Here is a 20,760-nt window from a genome sequence, read left to right as displayed (position 1 = left end):
TTTTGTTTACAAGATATTACAAATGCACACCTTTCTATTTTCATGCAAATGATCTTTGAAGGACACATTATTTTGCTCTTTTAGTGATTTTGACTAAATCATCTCTGTAAACCATGGTAGTAGCCACTCTCCTGACCCCTTGCATAATTCATTTTATGACAAAGCTTCCACCCACTGTGATGGTACCGAGTTGCACATAGAGGTACATTTACATGACTGGCTCATGAATGGCTGGTGAAAGCATTCATATAACAAACAGGGTGTGATGCTGCCAGTGTATTGCTGTGTAAGTGCAAGACCTGGAGAGGATTTTATACCATCACGGACTCACTGCATGTTGACATCCATTTTAAGGCCATCTCTTCTTGTGCAAACTTTGGCTCTTAATTTAAATAACTCCTCACTCTCTCTGGTTCTTACCTCTCTGAGGTATTTATACCAAAAAAAAACCAGTCATGTAGCACTTTGAAGACTAACAAAATAATTTATTAGGTGTTGAGCCTTCCTGGGACAGACCCATTTCTTCAGTTTTTGTTTGGTTTTGGTTTGGCAGAAAACAAACTAACACGGCAACCACTCTGTATTTATACAGTGTTACCATAGCCCCATTCAGCCTTCCTCTGGTTGAGCTAAACAAGTCCTGCATCGGGTCAGGTCTGTTCACTCTGCAGCTTCTTGGTGGCAAGAGAGGGACATATGGGTAAATGGGTTCAGTCAGTTTCTATAAATTCTGCTTAGTGTGTCCTTGTGGTAAACTTCTCCCAGGTCTCGGAGGGATCATTGAGGTCACATATATGCTGCAGGAGCATCAGAAAGAGAAGCTGCTTTACCAGCTTTCCGCTGTTTCTCCAGTCCCTCCCTCCCTGTCCTTGTGCGCTTGATTGTCTTGGGTTGTCTTAAGATAAATTGAACTCAGCTCCAACAACAGAAACCCAAACACCACTTCCTAAGTCTGCATCTCTTTGTCTCAACAGGGCCTTCAACACCAACCAAAGATTCTCAACAGGGAACTTTAAAAAAAGCTCTAAAGATGAAAGCAAAATCCTTATACTGAATGTTTAAATTAATCTTGTACATTCAGGACTATTGATGGGGTTGGGGGCAAAGGGGACAATTCAAAGGGGCCTGGGGCTCCCAGCAATTACCCTTGCCACTACAGCAGTGGCAGCAGCTGGAGGGCTGGGCCCTTTACAACACTACAGGAGTGCCATACCATTTGCTCCAGGCTATGCTGTTGGCTGGCTGCCCCAGGCCTGCCCCTTCTCCTTTTGGTTCTCCTCTTCCAGGAGTGTGAAGCTGATTTCTCCCACCTTGCCCATGGGGCCCCTTGAAGGCTGTTGCAGGTTATGAGTGCTGTAACTTCTTTCCCTAAAAATCATAGACTCATGAGGTGAGAAGGGCATGTCTGACTCCTGCCAAACTGCCCAAACCTTTCTTTCTGTAGGTAGTAAAAGGTGAATATGTGTTTGATGGCAAGTGTTACCATGGGAACTGCCAGCTGTCAGTGTATGTGAAAGGCTGGACCCCACTGAACAATCTAATGTTACACCAACACCACAAGAGATCTATTAATCCCTTCTCCCCACCGTGCTTGAGACGCCCGCTTCCTCCTCACACACACAGAAGAACTAATGTGTAGGGCCAAAAGGACTTGTGCTCAAGAAGGTGATATCTGATCTTAGGAGATCCAACTGCTGCCCATTAGGGATGGTTAGTGAGTATGGGAGACAAAACTTGCATGGGAACTGGAAGGAACCCCAAGAGGTCATCAATCCAGCATCCTGCATTCATGGGAAGATCAAGCAGCTCGTGGTCCTCGTCTCCTGTATTGACTCCCAGGGGACAGCGGAATTGCCACCAGTCTCACAAAGTTGAAAACTAAAGGCAAAGCAGTGCTTTGAATTAGCTCCCAACCCTGCACCCCAAGCCAATAAAGAGAGAAAAAGTGTGACTGATATTTTAAATGAGTGGCACTTTGATTCTCTGTTGGTGGAGGATTTAGGAGTAAATAGAAATTTAGTTTCATGGGGTCCATTTATCTACCTCAGTGCAATTGGTGACATGCAGCAGAGAAGCCCACTTGCATGACCTATAGGATTATTTGTCATAGGCTGGATATTCCCAAAATATGTTGCAGGGAACAGAAAGGGTCTGCGAATCACATCCCTGCAGTCCAGAAAGAGGTGGCTGCTCACAATGGCTGGATCCCTTCTTAATTGCCAGCTTCCAAATAATAAGTGACAGGAGGCTAAATCTACACCACCTACATTCCCAATATTGCTTTTCCATGCCACTCAATGCTCTGGTTGCTTGAAGGATGTATTATGATAATGAAAGGGACAAGAAGGTAATGATGATAATGAATGGGAGAGGAGATCTTAAAAGCACCTGGTGTGGAAAAGGAGGATTACCCTTTTGCGGATCTTTTTGGTTCTTACCCCATAGATGAGGGGGTTCATCATGAGTGGAACCAGGACATATACGTTGGCTACAATAATGTGAACATGAGGAGCCAAGCTGTGGCCAAACCGATGGGTAATAATGGAGAAAAGTGCTGGACTATAAAACCCCAGGATAACGCCAATATGAGAACCACAGGTGCCGAGGGATGTGAGATGTGCCTCCTTGGAAGGGAGCTTGAAAATGGCCCACAGGATTAGGAAGTAAGACAGGACAATGAGCATTAAATCTATCCCTGCCATTAGAAATGCCACCAGTAGACTGAAAGTACTCATGATTGTCATGTCCACACAAGCCAGATTCACCAGTGCCATGAACTCACAATAGGTGTGAGAAACGATGTGGGTCCTGCAGTATGGGAGCTGGCTCAGCAAGATTGGGTGTGGACCCACCACCACAGCCCCTCTCATCACTACACCCAGCCCTATCTTGGCTACAACCCTGTTGGTCAGGATGGCGGAGTGTCGCAGCGGGTTACAGATAGCAATGTAGCGGTCAAAGGCCATGGCCGGCATGAACGCAGACTCCATGACTGACAGAGAGTGAAGGAGGTAAATCTGGGCCAGGCGCGCATTGATGTGAATGGTCCGGTCCCTGAACCAGAAAACAGAGAGGGCTTTGGGCATGACAGCGGTGGAGACGACCAGGTCAACAGATGCCAGCATGGCAAGGAAAAGGAACATGGGCTCATGGAGAGCTGGTTCTGTCTTGATAATGGCCAGGAGGAGGCTGTACCTGAGAAGGGACAGGACATAGATGGAGCAGAAGGGGATGGGAATCCAGACGTGTGCCTCCTCCAATCCTGGGATGCTGATGAGGATGAAGGTGGATGGGTGGGAGAAGGTCCATTTGGAAGCTGCCATGGTGGGGCCAGTTTGGTGTGGTCAGTTTGATGGCACAGCTGCTTCCTGCCCCTGTAACTAACCATTAAACAATCATTAACAACTCTCTGGTGGGAATAAGACCAAGTATTGTTTTCTCAGCAGTAATTAATGCAATAACTGCCGAGCATCACAGGGACGATGAATTGTAACAAATCTCTAGTATTCAGTGTGGGTTTACAACCCTGAGCAGTGCTAAAGGAAACCAACTCTATCTTTCCCAGGTCCCTGTGTAGAGGGTGGAATTTGCCCCATGTGGCACAAATTCAGGCCAGTGAAGAAGGACTGAAAGGTCCCTGGAATCTGTCACATCTGCAAGTCACTCACTCACACAGCACACACAGGGGTCTCTTTCAAAAGAGGGTCACAAGGCCACCTGTGGGGTCAGCCTAAGGGACGGGGACATTTAAACTGAGCTAATGTTCCCCAAATAGGTTCCAATGGATTCAGATATAGGACAACTCCTTTCCTAAACATCCAGAAGACAGAAAATCTGAGCTGCATTGAATAGCCCCAGGCTTTGTGAATTAAGTGTTGGCTCAAGCCCTGAGACCGAGGTGCTCGAATTTTTTTGCTTGTGTGATCCCAATTTAAAAAAACTGCTGCCACCTGGGGCCCCAGACAGCATGGAAATGTCACTTCGAAAAGCAAAATGTCACTTCCCCCCAGCCTGACTTTTTGCCTGTGAGGTCACACTTTGTAGAGATGCCATTTGGTAGAGCAAAATGGTGTCCCCCGTGCACCGTGACATTGGGTGCCCCATACCTGTGAGGTCACACTGTGACAATCAAAACGGAGACCTCTGCACAATAGGGATCGACAGCCTCATGTGCTGATGGTGCAAATCACGGTTTGTGAGCTGCTGCCCCGAGAGCAACCCAGGCTGCCTTCCTTCCAAGCAGCCTTCCAAGCAAGGTACGTTCAAGGTCTCTGGCCTGTCTCTGAGGTATGCAGTGGCCTGGGCCCAGCATTGTCTAAAAGGACTGAAATCCCTGGGATGAAGAACCAACTCCCAGGCTCCTCAGGCTCAACGGAAATCTCTAAAATGAGTATAAAGGTCATTTTTGTGTCAGATAGACCATTCCCAGGCCTGGACCAGACTGTGGAGCAAAACCCCAGGAGAACTAGGGGTCGCTCCCAACCCACCCCACTTTCCTGTGTAAACATCAGGTGCTCTGCTTGAAAAAGCCATCTCCAGCATAAGCACGGAGCCATGTGGGAATCAGAGGCTACGTCTACACGTGAAGCCTACATCGAAGTAGCCTATTTCGATGAATAACGTCTACACGTCCTCCAGGGCTGGCAACGTCGATGTTCAACATCGACGTTGAGCAGCACCACATCGAAATAGGCGCTGCGAGGGAACGTCTACACGCCACAGTAGCACACATTGAAATAAGGGTGCCAGGCACAGCTGCAGACAGGGTCACAGGGCGGACTCAACAGCCAGCCGCTCCCTTAAAGGGCCTCTCCCAGACACACTTGCACTAAACAGCACAAGATCCACAGAGCCGACAACTAGTTGCAGACCCTGTGCATGCAGCATGGATCCCCAGCTGCAGCAGCAGCAGCCAGAAGCCCTGGGCTAAAGGCTGCTGCACACGGTGACCATAGAGCCCCGCACGGGCTGGAGAGACAGCGTCTCTCAACCCCCCAGCTGATGGCTGCCATGGAGGACCCCACAATTTCGACGTTGCGGGACGCGGATCGTCTACACGGTCCCTACTTCGACGTTGAACGTCGAAGTAGGGCGCTATTCTGATCCCCTCATGAGGTTAGCGCATTCGACGTCTCGCCGCCTAACGTCGAAGTTAACTTCGAAATAGCGCCCGATGCGTGTAGCCGCGACGGGTGCTATTTCGAAGTTAGTGCCGCTACTTCAAAGTCGCGTGCACGTGTAGACACAGCCAGAGCCCCCCACCCTCACAAAACAAACACTCCACGTACCATGAAACCCTCTCCCCCAGCTCTGTGCAAGTACAGGCAAGTGTCTCTTTTGCCAACAGGGGCTGGTCCAGTAAAAGGCGTCCGGTCACCCACCTTGTCTCTCTAGATGTTAGTCACGTTACTTCACATACAGCCGCAAGGCACTCTGCTGCTGCTGCTGCTGCTGCTGCTGCTACAGTGGTGAAGGTGGAGAAAAACACTAACAGGTTAGAACAGAATTCCAGGCAGGCAATTTTGTGTTCCCTGTCCCCAGACCCTGAGCCCTCCCCTCTCCCAGGTCTATGGGCCAGGGAACAACCTGCCCAGCACGGAGCCCTTCCCATGCCCCAGCGCTGCACTTCCTATGCTATTGCATAGGGCAGGTGCTGATGGGGAGGCCATTTCTGAGCTCCAAGTCCTGCGCTCACCCAACTCCTGCTCAGCAGAGAGGGGCGGCTCCAGGCAGTGGGAGGTCCAGAGAGTCTCAGCGGTGTGCCCAAGCAACACTGGGCAGGGAGGTTTATAGCCGTGGCTGGGGAATCCCAGCAGGATTGGTGCCCCACCTGAGCAGCCACAGCTCAGAGGAGAGCGTGAAACAGACAAGCAGCCCCCTGCTTCCCCCCCTTCATGGGCGTACAGGGCTCAAAGGGCTGGGAGAGGGGTTCCCCCAGAGGCAGACAGAGACAATGGGAAAAGGTCCTTGAAAAAATGCTAAAAGCAATGTAGCGTTTTCCAACGGGTCTTAGCAGGAGAAGTCCTTCAAACGTCAGGAGGGGCCCTGGCTCCTGGTGCTTGGGTGGTGAGCGCTGGCTTACGGATTGCTTTGTTTGGGCACAGAGGCTTGGATTGCTCTCCCCTTGTGCTGGCTTCTCTCCCTCCGGCTGGCTCAGGTTCAGCCCTCGGAGACATGGGGAGATCCCAACATAGTCAGCAAGAGGGGCACGTGAGGGTCAGTGGAGAGAAGAATTGTACCAGACCTCTAAAGCAAATGGCTAGTGGTTGCTCTAGGCATCAATTGCATAGTGGAAATGTTTGTATTTCAGCAGCACCCAGTAGTCCAGTAGTGGCTGAGTGTCTGCTGGGCTGTGTTCCTGGCTGGACACCCACTGCGCCGCATTGTTCATAACTACCACTGATGTAGCTAACTCCCTCAGGACAGCTCACAGAGCAGGCTACAGGCTGCAGCAGGATTATGGGGATGGCTCCGCAGTTTGCCGAAATGCAGCCACGTACCAGGTAAACCAGATAAAATGCTCTCACAGCTGGTTAAACCTACATGGAATCTTTCAAAGGATACAAAGGTATGTATGCCTCAGGTTGGTAGAGGCTCCTAAAGCTTCACAGAGTGCCAGGGGATCTTGGAGAGCCACAAGTGTCCAGCTCCCTTGTTGTCAGTCTGACCAGCCCTCTGAAACGCCAGGGGCAGGCAGGCTGGCGTGGTGAGCAATTAGTGGTGTGAATGGGTTTGATCATTTACAGTGAGTTCCACAGATCCATTTCTGCACCACAGTCGCAATAGCAGCCTGCAGATGTGTGCAATGTGGTCGTGTGCTGGTGTAACTGCAGACGTTCCCAGAAAACACCCCACAGGCCACATACATCCTCCCAGTGCTCTCATTGTCAACAGACCATCGATGCTGCTCCTCCATGGCCACTGGGAGGGACACATCAAATAACTGTGCAAATTAATTGTTGTCCAGCTGAGCACATTCCATTCTCCCTATCTGTTCCTTAAAGGCTCCCAGGGGACCCCTCTCTTTCTCATTATTGGCGTAGGACACATGGGGGCCACCTCCGCTGCCATCCTGGCCCAAGTATTATGGTAACTATTCCACAGGTACTAACCCCCAGCTGAACATTTCCACAACTCTCCAATCAAGGCCTAGTCAGCACAGAGTAAAGCAGAAGAATGGCTTTTCTTGTCCTGCTCACCACACTCCTGTCAATCTAGGATGGAAGAACCTCTGTCTTCCATTTTTCTTATTATGGCCTTTAAAGGTACTTGACGACCACTGTCATTTCCCGCTTCAGCCTCTTCTGGTACAAATTAAATATGGCTTTCTAAGACTGGACATTTAACCAGATTTTTGTCCATTTTATGTGGTCTGAGCTGATGGTGGACAGCGTTTAGATTGTAATACGAATGCTCTTCCCCACTGAATCAAATGCTTCAGGGAAAAAAAAAAAAAAGCTCTTACATCTCTGCGTTTCCCTTAATCAACCAAACATCTGGTCTCACTGAAGGATGGAAATGGGTTTATTTGATAAGATCTGTTCCCCATAAATTATACTGTTGGCTGGAATTAATTATATTCCCAGACTTTTCTTAACTAATCCCATCCCAGCTTTTGCACTGTTTCCACAGCTTATGAAATCTTTTGTTCCAGTCTTATTATTAGTAGGTTACATGTAACAAAGAACTGCCATCTCTCTAGCTGTGTCTACATTACAGAGTTCTGTGGCCAGAAGTCCTTGGCTATGGTTACGCTGATGCAAACCACCAGCAGCAGTGTGCAAATAGGAGGTCTTGAAAGTGCAAATGGCCACTCATTTCCATATTTGCTCACCAGCGGACACCGCCACTGGCACAAAAAAAGCCACGTAAACGTGGTTCTGCCAACAAGCCTTCTTATCTTTCTCAGCAAGCTTTTAAGCCTGGGAATAGTCAGGTCTAAGAGGCTGCCGACAAAGGCGGCATTTTGCCAGCAGAGCCATGTTTACTCAACTTTTTTGGTGTTAGTGGCAGTGTCTACCGGTGAGCAAATATGCAAACGAGTGGCCATTTGCACTTTTGAGACTGCTCATTTGCATACTGTTGCCGGCGGTTCGCATCAGTGTAACCATGGCCACTGTTGACAGATATTTCCCGACAGAACTTCTGTCTACAGAACATGTCCACACCTAATACGGGCTCACCCTATCAATGCCCTCCGTCGACAGAGAGCAGCCAGGCTGTCCAGCCCTCTGTTCTCTGCAAACAGGACATCCCAGTGAACCGGCAGCCCTCTTTGTCGACAGAAGGCCCCGTAGCATCTGCACTATTTTTTGTTGAAGAATCTGTCGACTAAAGTGCTGTGCCTCATATGGTCAAGACAGAACTCGGCCAGGAAAACTGCTACCTTCTGTCGACAGATTCTTGACAGAACACATTTGTAATGCAGACGCTCCCCGGTATTGTTGACAGAAGGCCTCTTCTAGAGACAGAACTGTGTAGTGTAGACCCAGCTTCTCTGTCTCCTTCTCTCTCTCTCTCTGTTTGTATGTAACTGCATTCAGGCAGCAGCAGAAACCATATATGTAGTTTTGGTTCTGGTTCTCCATGTGATGCACAACTGATCAGTCAGTGCCTAACTCTGGGGTTTGTATCTAAAAGGTCCTACTGTAGATTCTATGTAATATTTTTCATGGCAGTTAATGGATTACAAAGTATTTTGACACCTCAAGTGAGATGAGTACCTCATACTGTTTATTTCCGCATGCACAATAAAACTGCTTCTTGGACATATCTACCATTTAGGCAAGAGTAATAAGTTTCCTTTCTCCCTTGAGGAATCTGCCAAAGCCTTTTCTGGATTTCTTTTGTTCTGATTATGCTGAGTAATGTGCTTTTTATGATTCTTGGCCCTGCCAAACATGGGTATTTCCATGATGTCTATAACATCTGTTGTCAATTGTCATAACTACCAGTTTCTATTGCTCCCTATTTCTATTTCCTCTCTTTCCCATTGGTTAAATATTGCATTTGCCCCTCCACCAATTGCTGCCTTCCTTTTGCCACTGAACTGTGGTCTTCCCCACAATTCTCTCCTTCATTGACTGCGGAATCTTGGATTTTTAATGATCAAGTAACATTTTCTTCAATAACTTCTAACTTACGTTCATGGTTCCCTAGGTAATTTTTCCTCACAATCAGTTTGTTTGAGCTATGGGGAACATTAGCTTTCTGAAGGGGTAAGACTCTATAAATATTACTGGTTGAGAACTTTTCTCCCTTTGTACAGTTTGGGTGTTTTCAGTTCCATTTTTTATACTAAACAGTCCCAGTCTTTCCCATCTGTCTGCATATGCCAGCTTCTCCCATTCCCACAGCCTGTCTTGGAAATCCCTTGTTTTATCTGCTCTATCTCATATAGAAACTGTATGAACCAAATCGAGTGCACGTCCTGGGCAGCTTATTCTGCATCCCATTCCTTAGGCATCTCAAGATCGTTTTTGTTCTGGCTACTTCTGCAAATAAGCAATTGTTTTCCATGAGCTGTTATCACTGAGGCACAGGGCTTTGCCCTTATGTTTTCTTCTATTTAGCATGTTTCCCTCAGCATCTGTCTTGGCAAAACTTTGCTTTTATTCCATTTTCTGACTTTGTGCAACCAAGACAATGGGGAACTGCTTACAGCATGGATGTTCCAGCCCAGCTTTCACTGCACTAAGAAAAAGCAATAGGTAGTAGCTGTGTCTACACTTGCATTCCTCTTTTGAAAGGGGCATGCAAATGAGGGAAATAGAAAATTCAAATAAGGTGCAGATTTTCATGTCTGGTGCCTCTTTTACATATTCTTCTTCTGAAAGAAACTTTTTTGAAAGAAGAAAAGCAGTGTACCCCATGTCAGAACCCAATGCTACTGGCTTCACCTCTTTCAATCCTGCTGGGCTTTCCTGGCCTGGAGGTGGATCTCCATCCCATTGTGTGCCATGTACACCATAGCCCTCTTGGGGAACTGCACCATCCTGTTTGTTGTGAAGAGGGAACCACAAGTCCATGGTCCCATGTATTATTTCCTCTGCATTCTGGCCATCACCAATCTGATTCTGTCTACATGTGTTTTGCCCAAAATATTGGCGATGTTCTGGTTCAATTCCAGGAAAATAGGTTTTAGTGCCTACCTCACACAACTGTACTTTGATCATGGCTGCACAGTGATGGAGTCTGGGACCTATGTGGTAGTGGCTTTTGATATTAATGTGGACATCTGTGATCCCCTGAGACATTCCACCATCCTGACAAACCATTTCATGGCTAAAATTGTCCTGATCATGGGACTGCATGGCAGCATGCTAGTACTGCCCCATCCCTTCCTGGCAAGGCAATGGCCATATTGCAGAATCAACATGAACCGCCAACTGTTCTGTGCTCACGTAGGTGTAGTGAGGCTGGCTTGTGCCAACATCCACATCAGTAGTTACCTCTTTGTGAAATTTTGTGTGATGGGTATGGAGGAGTTTTTTGTCGCAGTGTCCTGTATTCAGATCCTTAGGGCCATTTGCAGGTTCCCCACAAAGGATGCCCAGCTCAAGACTTTTGATACCTGTCTCTCCCAACTTTGTGCCAGCTTGCCCATTTATATCTCAGGTCTCTTCTTCACCCTCACACAGTGGTTTGACCAGAACGTGGTCCTACCTTCCCAAGTTCTCATTGCCAATGTGCACCTCCTGATTCCCCCTATGCTAAAGCCCATAATCTCTGGGGTGAGGACCAAAGAGATCTGGGGAAGACTGCTTTGTCTCTTCCCTCACAAATGGACGTAAGTTTTCTCCTTGTGTTCGGGCTCTGAGATCCAACTCCATGCAGAGATGTCTAGAGATGTGACACTTGGCCCTCTTTCCTGAATCTGTCTGGGCCATCAAAGTGACAATAGGAATTGGTCTGGGTACAACTCATTTGTCCATTTGACTGTCATCTTGGCAATTCTAGTGACTTGACCCAGAAGCACTGACACCTTCCCAACCTCTTCCCACAAGTCCTCATCCTGTCCCCCATCTCTTTCTCCACGGCCACTCCTCCTGCCCAACCTATTTCCTGAAGTACTTGCTTCCTGCTCCACCTCTTCCACAAGCGCCTGTCCTATGTTGTGCCTCATTCCACAAAGCTCTCACCCTGTTGCTCGCGCCACTCCTTCAAAACCCCAGGCCACTTGCAGCATCCTCACCTGGCTGGACTCCTGCTTCTCTGGAGCTGGCCTGGGAGCTGCTGCAGCTTGCCAAGGAGTGGACCATGAGGGCAGGGAGGACAGAGAGTACTGGGGCGGGCAGGCCCATCAGTGGCAGAGAGAGAAGCCAAGAAGCTGTATATAAACTGCTGAGGATTGAGAATAGGATTGTGCTGCAGGATGAACAAGGCTGTGCTTCAAGCAGCTTGTGGGACGTACAGCTCAGTTACAAAGCCCCGAAAGAAGGGACCATTGTTTGCTTCATTATTTAGCTTTCAGCTCCCTTTTGTTCCTCCTGGCTGGAGTCCAGAAGGAGGAACAAAGGCAGGTTCCCTGCTATCAGAATGAGTTGGCAGCAGAGCTATAGAGAAATACTTGGTGTCCTGACCTCCCCTAAAACCACTGCTCCAGCCATGAACTGGCATTGGTCCTCTGCCTTCTGCTAGAGGCAGTGAAACTACATGGCCTTCAACAACTTTATGCCTGAGTCTGCTTTTTTGCTTATCAGTAGAAACGTACCGGTCTGCTCCTGGAGCTCTAAGAGTGATCTTCCCGGGCTATGCTGAATAGGCAACACTGTCTCAGAGCTCCCAGCCTTACACACGTCAATGCTGCAGCAGGGTACTTCTCTTTCCCCTTCACCAACATGTTCTTATGTTAAGCACAGACATTGCAGAGCATAACCTGTGACAAGAGCAGCATCTAATAAGCTTTCAAAACGCAGGTCTGGCCCAGGTCCCAGAGACAACAGATTACGTATGTGGGGGAAAAAGGAAAAAGAAAAACTGCTGTAGGGGTTAAAATTTTTACCTTTTCCACAATAACCAGACCCCCCTCTGTGAGAGGAAATTAGGGGGTCATCTGCACCTCTTTGAAGTTGTTACCTTGTCACTTAGAGACAATTTACCCTGAAGACTCCTTTGTTTTTGTTATCAGGGACCTTTGTAGGGTAAACTGAGGTCAGCAGAGCTGGTGTTTGCAGACAGATCTCAGGATAACTTGGCTGAGGCTTTGGTATGTTAAAGAAGACAATTAATTACCAAACTATCCAAACAAACTGTATAAAAGGGCCTGAAAACTGATTCTCAGGGCTCCCACTTCTCTGGAAGCTGGCAGCCTGCATATATGCAAATAAACTTTCCTTTTAGATCTCGCTCTTGCCTCACTGCTTTGACCTCCAGCCTCGGACCTTTGGGGAACACTGTACCCCAGGGGAAAGTGGCTTCTCCAACATGTACTGCGACTCTGAAATCACAACGCCGTGGTGCTGATGGGGTTGTGCGTCTATGACACAGCCCTCACAACCCTTAGATAATTTCCTTAAAGAAGTGACTGAGGACAGCAGAAACAGCAACACGTACAAACAACCACATGTTGAATAGTAACAGAGAGATAGCCGTGCTAGTCTATATTCTATCAAAACAAAAAAGCAGTCCAGTAGCACTTTAAAGACTAACAAAATAATTTATTAGGTGATGAGCTTTCATGGAACAGACTCACTTCTTCAGACCATAGCCATACCAGAACAGACTCAATGTCTAAAGCACAGAGAACCAAAAATAGTTGTTGACAAAACAGAAACATTGTAATCAAGGTGGGTCAGATCAGAAGACAATAGGGGTGGTAGGAGGAGAGGAAGTCAAGAGTCAGATAAAACATTTCCCGGATACTACAGTACAGCTCAAGGATGGCCCGATCAGGACCACACTCTACCAGAAACCCACTGATCACTATACTTACCTACATTCTTCTAGCTTCCATCCTGCAAACACAACAAGATCCATTGTGTACAGTCAAGCCGTTAGATACAATCGCATTTGCTCTGATCCTACTGACAGAGACCGAAAACTACAAGATCTCTACCAAATATTCATAAACCTGAATTACCCACCAAGAGAAGTGAAAAAAAAATTGACAGGGCCAGACAAATACCCAGAAACCAGCTATTTCTAGACTTCAAGATAGGCCCGAAAAACCAATAACAGAACACCACTAGTCATTACCTACAGCTCCCAACTCAAACCACTGCAACACATCATTAAAGACCTACAACCTATCATTAATCAGTATGCCACAGTCCAGAAGGCCCTAGGAGACAGGTTTATTCTCTCCTACAGACACCCTCCTAATCTTATGTGGATTCTCACCAGCAACCACAGGCTGTGCCACAAGAATAACAATGCTGGAACTTTTCCTTGCAACAAGCCCCGTTGCCAGCTTTGTTCACATATCTATTCTGGAGGTACCATCACTGGACCTAACCAGGTTGCTCACAGAATCACAGGCACATTCTTATTCTAACCAGGGTGGCAATTACCTGGCCCATTATAAGGACTCCTTTACATACTTTATCTGACTTTTGACTTCCTCCCTCCTATTTCACCTCTTCTCTGTTCTGGGATGGCTGTGGTCTGAAGAAGTGGGTCTGTCCCACGAAACCTCACCGCCTAATAAATTATTTTGTTAGTCTTTAAAGTGTTACTGAACTGCTTTTTTTTAATCAACCACATGGGTATTTTTACATGCACAACATGGCACTGGCTCATGTATTTGCATGCTAAGCCTCCTTCTAAACTTCTCAGAACCATCATCCTCAACATCGTCTTCAAACGTTCATATAAGGATTGAGCACACCAAGACAGACCGAGTCACCTTTGATGTTGGATTGAATTCTGTGCAGGGCCTCTGTGTGCTCCAGAAAGGCAACTTTGAGCTTTCAAATGATTTTCAGAAAATACACAGTGTAAGCCCCCACTGCTCGTTTTCAGATTGACACAACCCGGGGTTGGTTCATAATACCCATTACGCCCCATCCTCGAGAGTCACATCTTTATTACTCATTTAAACTGCCACCTGCAGGGAAGTCTTAGAAGAGTCACATGACCCTGTCTGGACCAGTTATTCCACCTTTGGTCAAATAAATCGACACTCATGGCAGTCCCTGAGGGACTAAACCAATATCAGTTGGTAGAATGCAATGGGAGGAGTTCTGAGAAGGGTGCCGTGACACCTTTGCTTCCAGGCGTGTGTTCATCTTGACCGAGAGATACTATCCCAAGGGTGCAGGACTGAGGATGGCAGATGGATGGGGCCTGAGGGCTCGGGAATAGACCAGTGCTTGACAGGTGGTAGTCCCCTTACACTACAGCAGACCCCCGAGTTATGTGAGGGTTGTGCTCCTGTGCACCCTCATGTGACTCAAATTTCGCGCAAGTTGTGTGGGGAGCCAGGAGCCAGGAACCAGGCAGCAGCTAGGCTCCCAGCTCTCTTGGGCTTGTGGGAGCTGGGAAATTGACCAGCACACCAGTGCTGGTCAATGTCCTGGCTCCTGCCAGCTGTGGGGAGCCAGGCACGGCTTCTCCATGGCTTCTCCCAGCTGCAGGAAGCCTGGGAGAAACACAGATGCACAGCTGTCTGTCTGTCTGGCTTCCCACAAATGGGGGAGCTGGGGGCTGGAGGAGGGGGAATGTGGAGGATCCGTGCTCCCGCCAGCCCCCAGCCTCTGGGAGCCTCAGGAATTCAACTTGCACTTAACTCGCTTTAATGCACGTGATGCACGAGTTGAAATAGCACATATTGAGGGTTTACTTTGCTTATATTGAATAGATGCTGGAGGCTAACACTTCCTCTTCCAGCCTTTCCTTTGTACCCCACCCTACAAACAGGCCGTACCAAACCTAGAGGCCATTTCCCTCTCATTGTAATAGACAGACCGGGGCTCTGGTATGGAGTCCAGGAATCCCACATTCTCTCTGTCATTCTAGCACCCATTCTCTGTGTGACCTTTCCCAATTCCTGTAGCCACATGCCTCGGTTTCCCTACCTGTCTAATAGGGATATGTTCATAGTGACTTTCCTTTGCTAGACATTTTAATGATCCACCAACGAAAGGTGCTGCACTTGATGGTAGTTTCTGATGAGAATTATTGATCTGTAACCCTTTAGTGACAGCTCTGTACACATGCAGATAGTGTTCATGTCTCTCCCCAGTCATCTGTCTCCTGATTTGTCTGTCTTCTGTCTACCTATTGCCCCTGGTCATTTACAGGATGCCAGATACTCTGGAGATACAGGCATTAGCCTTAGTTTTCTACCTAGTCAATAATTATTTTTAAATATACACAAATACCCAGGACAGCCAATGTCTCTGTGGCTCAGCCCAGAACCCAAGAGTTCTCATCTGCCTGTGGGAAGGTCCCTTAATTGCTATTTATGCCTAAAGCTGCATAAATAGCTCAGAAGCGCAGCCAGGCCTGTCTCCAGTCTGCTTACATCCCAAGGCTGTTTTTCTCCTAGAAGCATAGTGATCCCTGCTGAGGATTTTATAGAGCTGTGTTACAAGTGGCGCACACAACTTCGTCAGCTCTCAGAGTAGGATTGTGCTGCAGATGCTGGGCTGAGAGACGTGTGGGACACGGCTACCCGAGGCAGAGCCCCAGAGAATCTTGCATCTCAGAATTCACAGGTACCCATCTCCTGCTAAGGCGCTCACCTGGTCTGCCAACCCAGAACAACATGGGCATGATGGGATAGACAGTAAGTCTGTGGTCCTTTCCCCTTGGCACAGCCATTAAACATCCCATGACCCTTACCACAGGGGATGACTTCGCTCCATTGTCACAGGCCAAAATGATATTCTCTGTCCCCTCACACCCCACTGAAGGCCCCCAGGCCCAAGATGCTGCATTTCAGTAGCACAGGGGATCCTTCAGTGTGGAAAGTGTTTGTAGATGTGCGATACAAGGCCATATACTGAGTCTGTGTCCTGTACTTTGCTCAGGCCACACTGGGGCAAAACTCTCTTTGGAGTAAGAAGACGCGAGGAGCCTACTGTGTGTTAACGTACAGCTGCCATCACCTCCCCTCCAGCTGCATCTCACAGGTCTGCTTGCTGGTGGGAGGGTGGATATCTGCTGGAAAGTAGGCAGGTTTTAGTGATCCTCACTGGAATAATTGAGAACAAGGAGAAGTCCTGTGGCACCTTATAGACTAACAGATATTTTGAAGCATAAGCTTTCGTGGGCAAAGACCTGCTTCTGAATGAGATGTGCAGTTAATTGATTGGTTCACATCTTTAGGGGTTCCACTGTAGATATAGTTTAACATCCTCCTGGCTTGCTTCTTTCCAACTCCAAAGCAAATCTATTTCTTGAACCTATTCTGTGTCCTGAACGAGTTTCCTTTCTCCTTCTGCAGATTGGTTACAGCTACCCTAGGATTTCTCTTTTTCCTCCTGTATGTAGCAATCTCTTTTTGCCTTGCCAACTTCGATATTTCCTGAATGTCCTTCAATGCCACCTATTAGGTTTTGTTTGTTTATTTATTTATTTCAGTTCTAGTGCTCATTGCTGGCTCTCTATTTTCTATTCTTCCCATTTTTTCATGTATTTCTGTTCTGCCCTGAATGTCTGCCTTCGCTTTATCATTGTACTGTGATTTTAACTAAAGTTGTCTATTTTTTTGTGTGTCAAATTGCACCATTTTCACTATCTAATAAAAACATTACTAACAACTCCCAGTTATGCACCTGCTTTTCTTTCTATCTAAACTTTTCATCCCAGTCTATTTTGCTGATCTTTTGCCCCAGTTTTGGGCAGTTGTCCTTCTGAAGTACTAAGTATCTGTAGATATGACTGGTTGGGAATGATTCTTGTTGTATATTTGAAAGTAACCAGTTCCATTCTTCATTTTTCTCTCCCTATCATCTGCCCCCTTTTTTGGCACTTCTCTAAACCAAACAGTCACAGATTTTTCAGTCTGTCCACCGATGACAGCCTCCCCCATCCTCCTACCCTGTCTCAGAAACCCCCTTTGTATGGGTTTTCTCATGTATCAGGAGTGGGTGACCAAAACTGAGTGCATATCCAGAGCAGGTTATTCTCCATTCCTGTCCTTAGGCATCCAAACATTGCCCTTGTTTTGACACTTCTTGGTTTTTATCTGATGAGCTGCTACCAGTGACACCCAAATCTTTTCCCTGAGATGTTTCTAGTTGGGATGTTTCCCCTGCAATATGTTTTTGCAAAGGTTTCAAATTCTTCTACTCTCAGATTCAGAAAAGCAGTGGAAGTGGAACTCCCTACAGCACAGACTTTTTATTCATTTTTCGTACTGGTGCCTTTTGAGTTTCCCCCCCACCAAAACACGTGGAAACTGTTGGCTCAATAAGTATCACAAAATTTGAAATTTGCATCAGTAGGGTCAGTGTTTTCATAAATCACTTTTTGGAATAATGAAATTGTCCTATTTCAGTGTGTGACAAGCAACCAAGCTGCTTCACCCATGAGAACAGCCTCCAGCAGTGTATGAAATATTTCACATTCACATTGTCTCTCCATCCAGGCATTGGTGCTGCAGCCATCACCTGAGATCCACATACAGGGAGTTAGGGGAATGTCTGGTACATACAGGAGACACCGTTCTGCCTCAGAGTTGGATATCTTCTATCCTACTACATGTCAGATCCCAATGCAACAAAATTCACCAATCCCCCCACCTTCATCCTACAGGGCATTCCTGGCCTGGAAGAAGCCCACATCTGGATCTCCATCCCCTTCTGCGCCACCTATGTCATTGCCATCTTGGGGAACTTCACTATTCTCTTCATCGTAAAGATAGAGCTGAGCCTCCATGGGCCCATGTACTATTTCCTCAGCATGCTGGCAGTCAGTGATCTGGTCCTGTCTACATCCACCCTGCCCAAAACGCTGAGCATCTTCTGGTTTAACTCCAGGGAAATAGATTTCAATGCCTGCCTTACGCAGTTGTACTTCATTCACAGCTTCTCAATAATGGAGTCTGGGATCTTTGTGGCCATGGCTTTTGATCGCTATGTGGCCATCTGTGATCCCCTGAGACATTCCACCACTCTGACAAACTATGTGGTAACCATGATTGGCCTGGCTGTGGTACTGCGAGGAGGCCTGCTCATACTGCCCTATCCATTCCTGGTGAGGCGGTGGCCATATTGCAGAACGAACATAATCCCCCACACGTACTGCGAGCACATGGCTGTAGTGAAGCTGGCCTGCGCAGATATCCGCAGCAATAGTTACTATGGTCTTTTTCTGGCATTCTTTCTGACTTGTCTGGATGTGTCTTTTATTGCCCTCTCCTATGTCCAGATCCTCAGGGCTATTTTCAGCCTCCCCACAAAGGATGCCCGGCTGAAGACTTTTGGGACCTGCAGCTCCCACCTCTGTGTAATATCAGTCTCTTACGTCTCAGCTCTTTTCTCCTTTCTTACACACCGGTTTGGACAGAATGTGCCTCTGCATTTCCATGTTCTCATTGCTAATGTGTACCTCCTGGTGCCCCCCATGCTGAACCCCATTATCTACGGGGTGAGGACCAAACAGATGCGGGACAGGCTGCTCTGGCTCTTCACACACAAAGGGGCTGAAGTTTTCTCTTTGTGTTCTGGCATTCAAGCCAAACTCGAGGGAGACCCGGCTGGTGACATGGTGTTGAGCTAGTGAGACAAGGTTAAAGGGATAGTCCCATGTTTAAGCTCTCCTGTAGGAGTCCTTAATTTTTTCTTATAAATGCCCATATTTTCTTACTCTTCCATCCCATAAGTACTGGTGGGCTGTTGTGCTGGCCAGATCCTTGGTCATCAGCTATCTGCTCCTGCCCCTTTCCTACTGCATGGTGCCAAAAGGCTGCTGCTGTCCATGTTCTGGAGGTGAATCTTAACAGAAACATAGCAAGGGGGCCTGTGGTACTGTGGGTCACCCCACGTGTCCCCTCTGCAGACAGTGTCAGGTACCAGGAGAGGCAGGTCTGTCCTGATGGCCAAGCCAGGCATGGAGAATGGAGAGCACTTGGAAAAGCGGGGTAGGGCTGGGTAAATTGGCCACCCCATTCTCATTTGAGTGAGGTGTAGTGGAGTGTGTATGTGTGACCTTTACCCATGCCAACCTTGAAGATAGGAAGGTACATAAAAAAAACCAGCTACACAGAATTACTTTTTAACATGCTTTCAATCCACTTGATGTAAACTTGATTCTTTCCTCTGCGTAATTCTGGTTGATTGCCTGTGCATGCATCTGAGTGGGGGCAATTTTACCAGGTGTCCCATATTCAGAATATGGAAAAGTGATCACCCTGTGCTGAGCCTTGTCCCCGACTTACTGACGGGGCAGTGAAATAGACATGACGTCCTTACAGAAAGTTGTAACCGTGACAAGCTGGGGAGTCCACCTGTACACAGCTCACAGTCTTGCCACCCTTCTAACTGCTGGTAACTGGACTCCTGAGGCCCTGCTCTTTTCCCCACCTCCCCTCTCAAAACTCCTTCCCATTCCACTTCTTTTCCTAGCACTTCTCTCCCTGCCCACCTATTCCCACAATGCAAAGCCCAGTTCTCCACCTCTTCCTGCGTGGCCAACACCGTCACTCAATCTTCTCAACTCCCCTGATCATTAACTGAAGATCCTTTAGAGCTGGGCCTGGAGCTGCTACAGCCTGACAAGGAGCCCACCTCCTGGGAGGATGCAATACTGGCTGATCAGAAGCTGCAAAGAATTGATGACCCAATGTCTTCCCCCAGCCAACAAATATTGCCAAGTGCACTCTTCACCCAGCCCTCCAGTTGAATCCTGGGAAACTGACAACCCTACATGCACCCAGACAGAAGCCAAAAACCAGAGTGTCCAGATAAAGACCCAGATGGTTGGAAATTGTATTAATTCACATTTGTAGAAACCATCTGTATCTCTTATTTATTTGGGCTTTTTGTGTCTTCTGTAGCAGGCAGCTGAGGTGCAGACATCTGTTTACAAATAGGCTTAAAGCCTTTCAGCACCTGACAGGCTTTCACTGGGCCAGAAGAAAGGAATAACTGCTTTCCAGCTCAAACACGTTTTCTCCAGCATCTCTGCACAGCAGTGAGCATGGAGGGAATGGAATCTCCCCTGAAGAGGAAGCTGAGGAGATGTTGATTCAACCCTTCAAAAATGCAGTGGCTGAATGAGCCAGGGGAAGCTGAGGCAGGAGAATGGCACAAAGACAGCAGTGGGGACTCTTTGGTTTCATGGTAATGGCTGGAGCAGAGAGACAGACCCCAGCTGAAGCAACAGCCATGAGATACGGGAAGCGGACCCTGGACACCTAGAGGAGTCTGGCCAACCCTCAAACATTGTCCAGGGTGGTGCCGACTTTTTGCACAGTGGAAAGTATAATTGCAACGATACATGCAAAAATGTTTCCTCTGTTTTTCCATCTATGTGTGTAGTCAATTAGTTATGATCAACAATATTGAGGTGGTATGAGGATTTGCTCCAGTGATTGAAACAAATTAAAAATCCCCCCAGATAGAGGGTATATTTTTAAAAAATTTCCATAGGGATAATTACTCCCATTGGGATAGTGAGGCTTTTTACAACTCACTGTTCAAAGAGTTAAATGTAAATAAAGGAGATTCATAAACTTACGAAATGCACACACCCATCAAACCACTAAAATAACAGCACCTTCAAAGAATGAAAATAGAGAAAGTATATGTGCACTGAAGGAGGTACCAAGAGGTAACAACAACTACAACAACAACAACACAAGCATATCCT

The 20,760-nt window shown here is 47.3% G+C and overlaps 2 protein-coding genes across 2 annotated transcripts; one reads left to right on the top strand and one right to left on the bottom strand.

Moving 5' to 3' along the window:
* Positions 1 to 734: 734 nt before the first annotated feature.
* On the bottom strand, positions 735 to 3,323 carry LOC142007156 (olfactory receptor 52K2-like). Its single transcript, XM_074983706.1, has 2 exons — positions 2,412 to 3,323; positions 735 to 821 (listed from the first exon to the last, which is right to left on the bottom strand). The coding sequence occupies exons 1-2, from the start codon at positions 3,321 to 3,323 to the stop codon at positions 735 to 737; spliced, it is 999 nt and encodes a 332-aa protein (XP_074839807.1).
* Positions 3,324 to 17,649: 14,326 nt separating this feature from the next.
* LOC142007140 (olfactory receptor 52E4-like) lies at positions 17,650 to 18,669 on the top strand. The gene has a single exon (XM_074983691.1). The coding sequence runs from the start codon at positions 17,650 to 17,652 to the stop codon at positions 18,667 to 18,669; it is 1,020 nt and encodes a 339-aa protein (XP_074839792.1).
* The last annotated feature ends 2,091 nt before the right edge of the window (positions 18,670 to 20,760 follow it).

The sequence above is a fragment of the Carettochelys insculpta genome, chromosome 1 (genome assembly GCF_033958435.1).
Source record: "Carettochelys insculpta isolate YL-2023 chromosome 1, ASM3395843v1, whole genome shotgun sequence".
Lineage (NCBI taxonomy): Eukaryota > Metazoa > Chordata > Testudines > Carettochelyidae > Carettochelys > Carettochelys insculpta.
The sequence above is the reverse complement of the archived record's forward strand: the minus strand, read 5'-3'. Positions and strand labels throughout refer to the sequence as shown.

Coding starts and splice junctions, on each gene's coding strand:
- LOC142007156 (XM_074983706.1), bottom strand. CDS start 3,323: ATGGCAGCTTCCAAATGGACCTTCTCCCACCCATCCACCTTCATCCTC. Junction 822..2,411: donor CCAAAAAGATCCGCAAAAGG/GTAATCCTCCTT, acceptor CTGGTAAAGCAG/CTTCTCTTTCTGATGCTCCT.
- LOC142007140 (XM_074983691.1), top strand. CDS start 17,650: ATGTCAGATCCCAATGCAACAAAATTCACCAATCCCCCCACCTTCATC.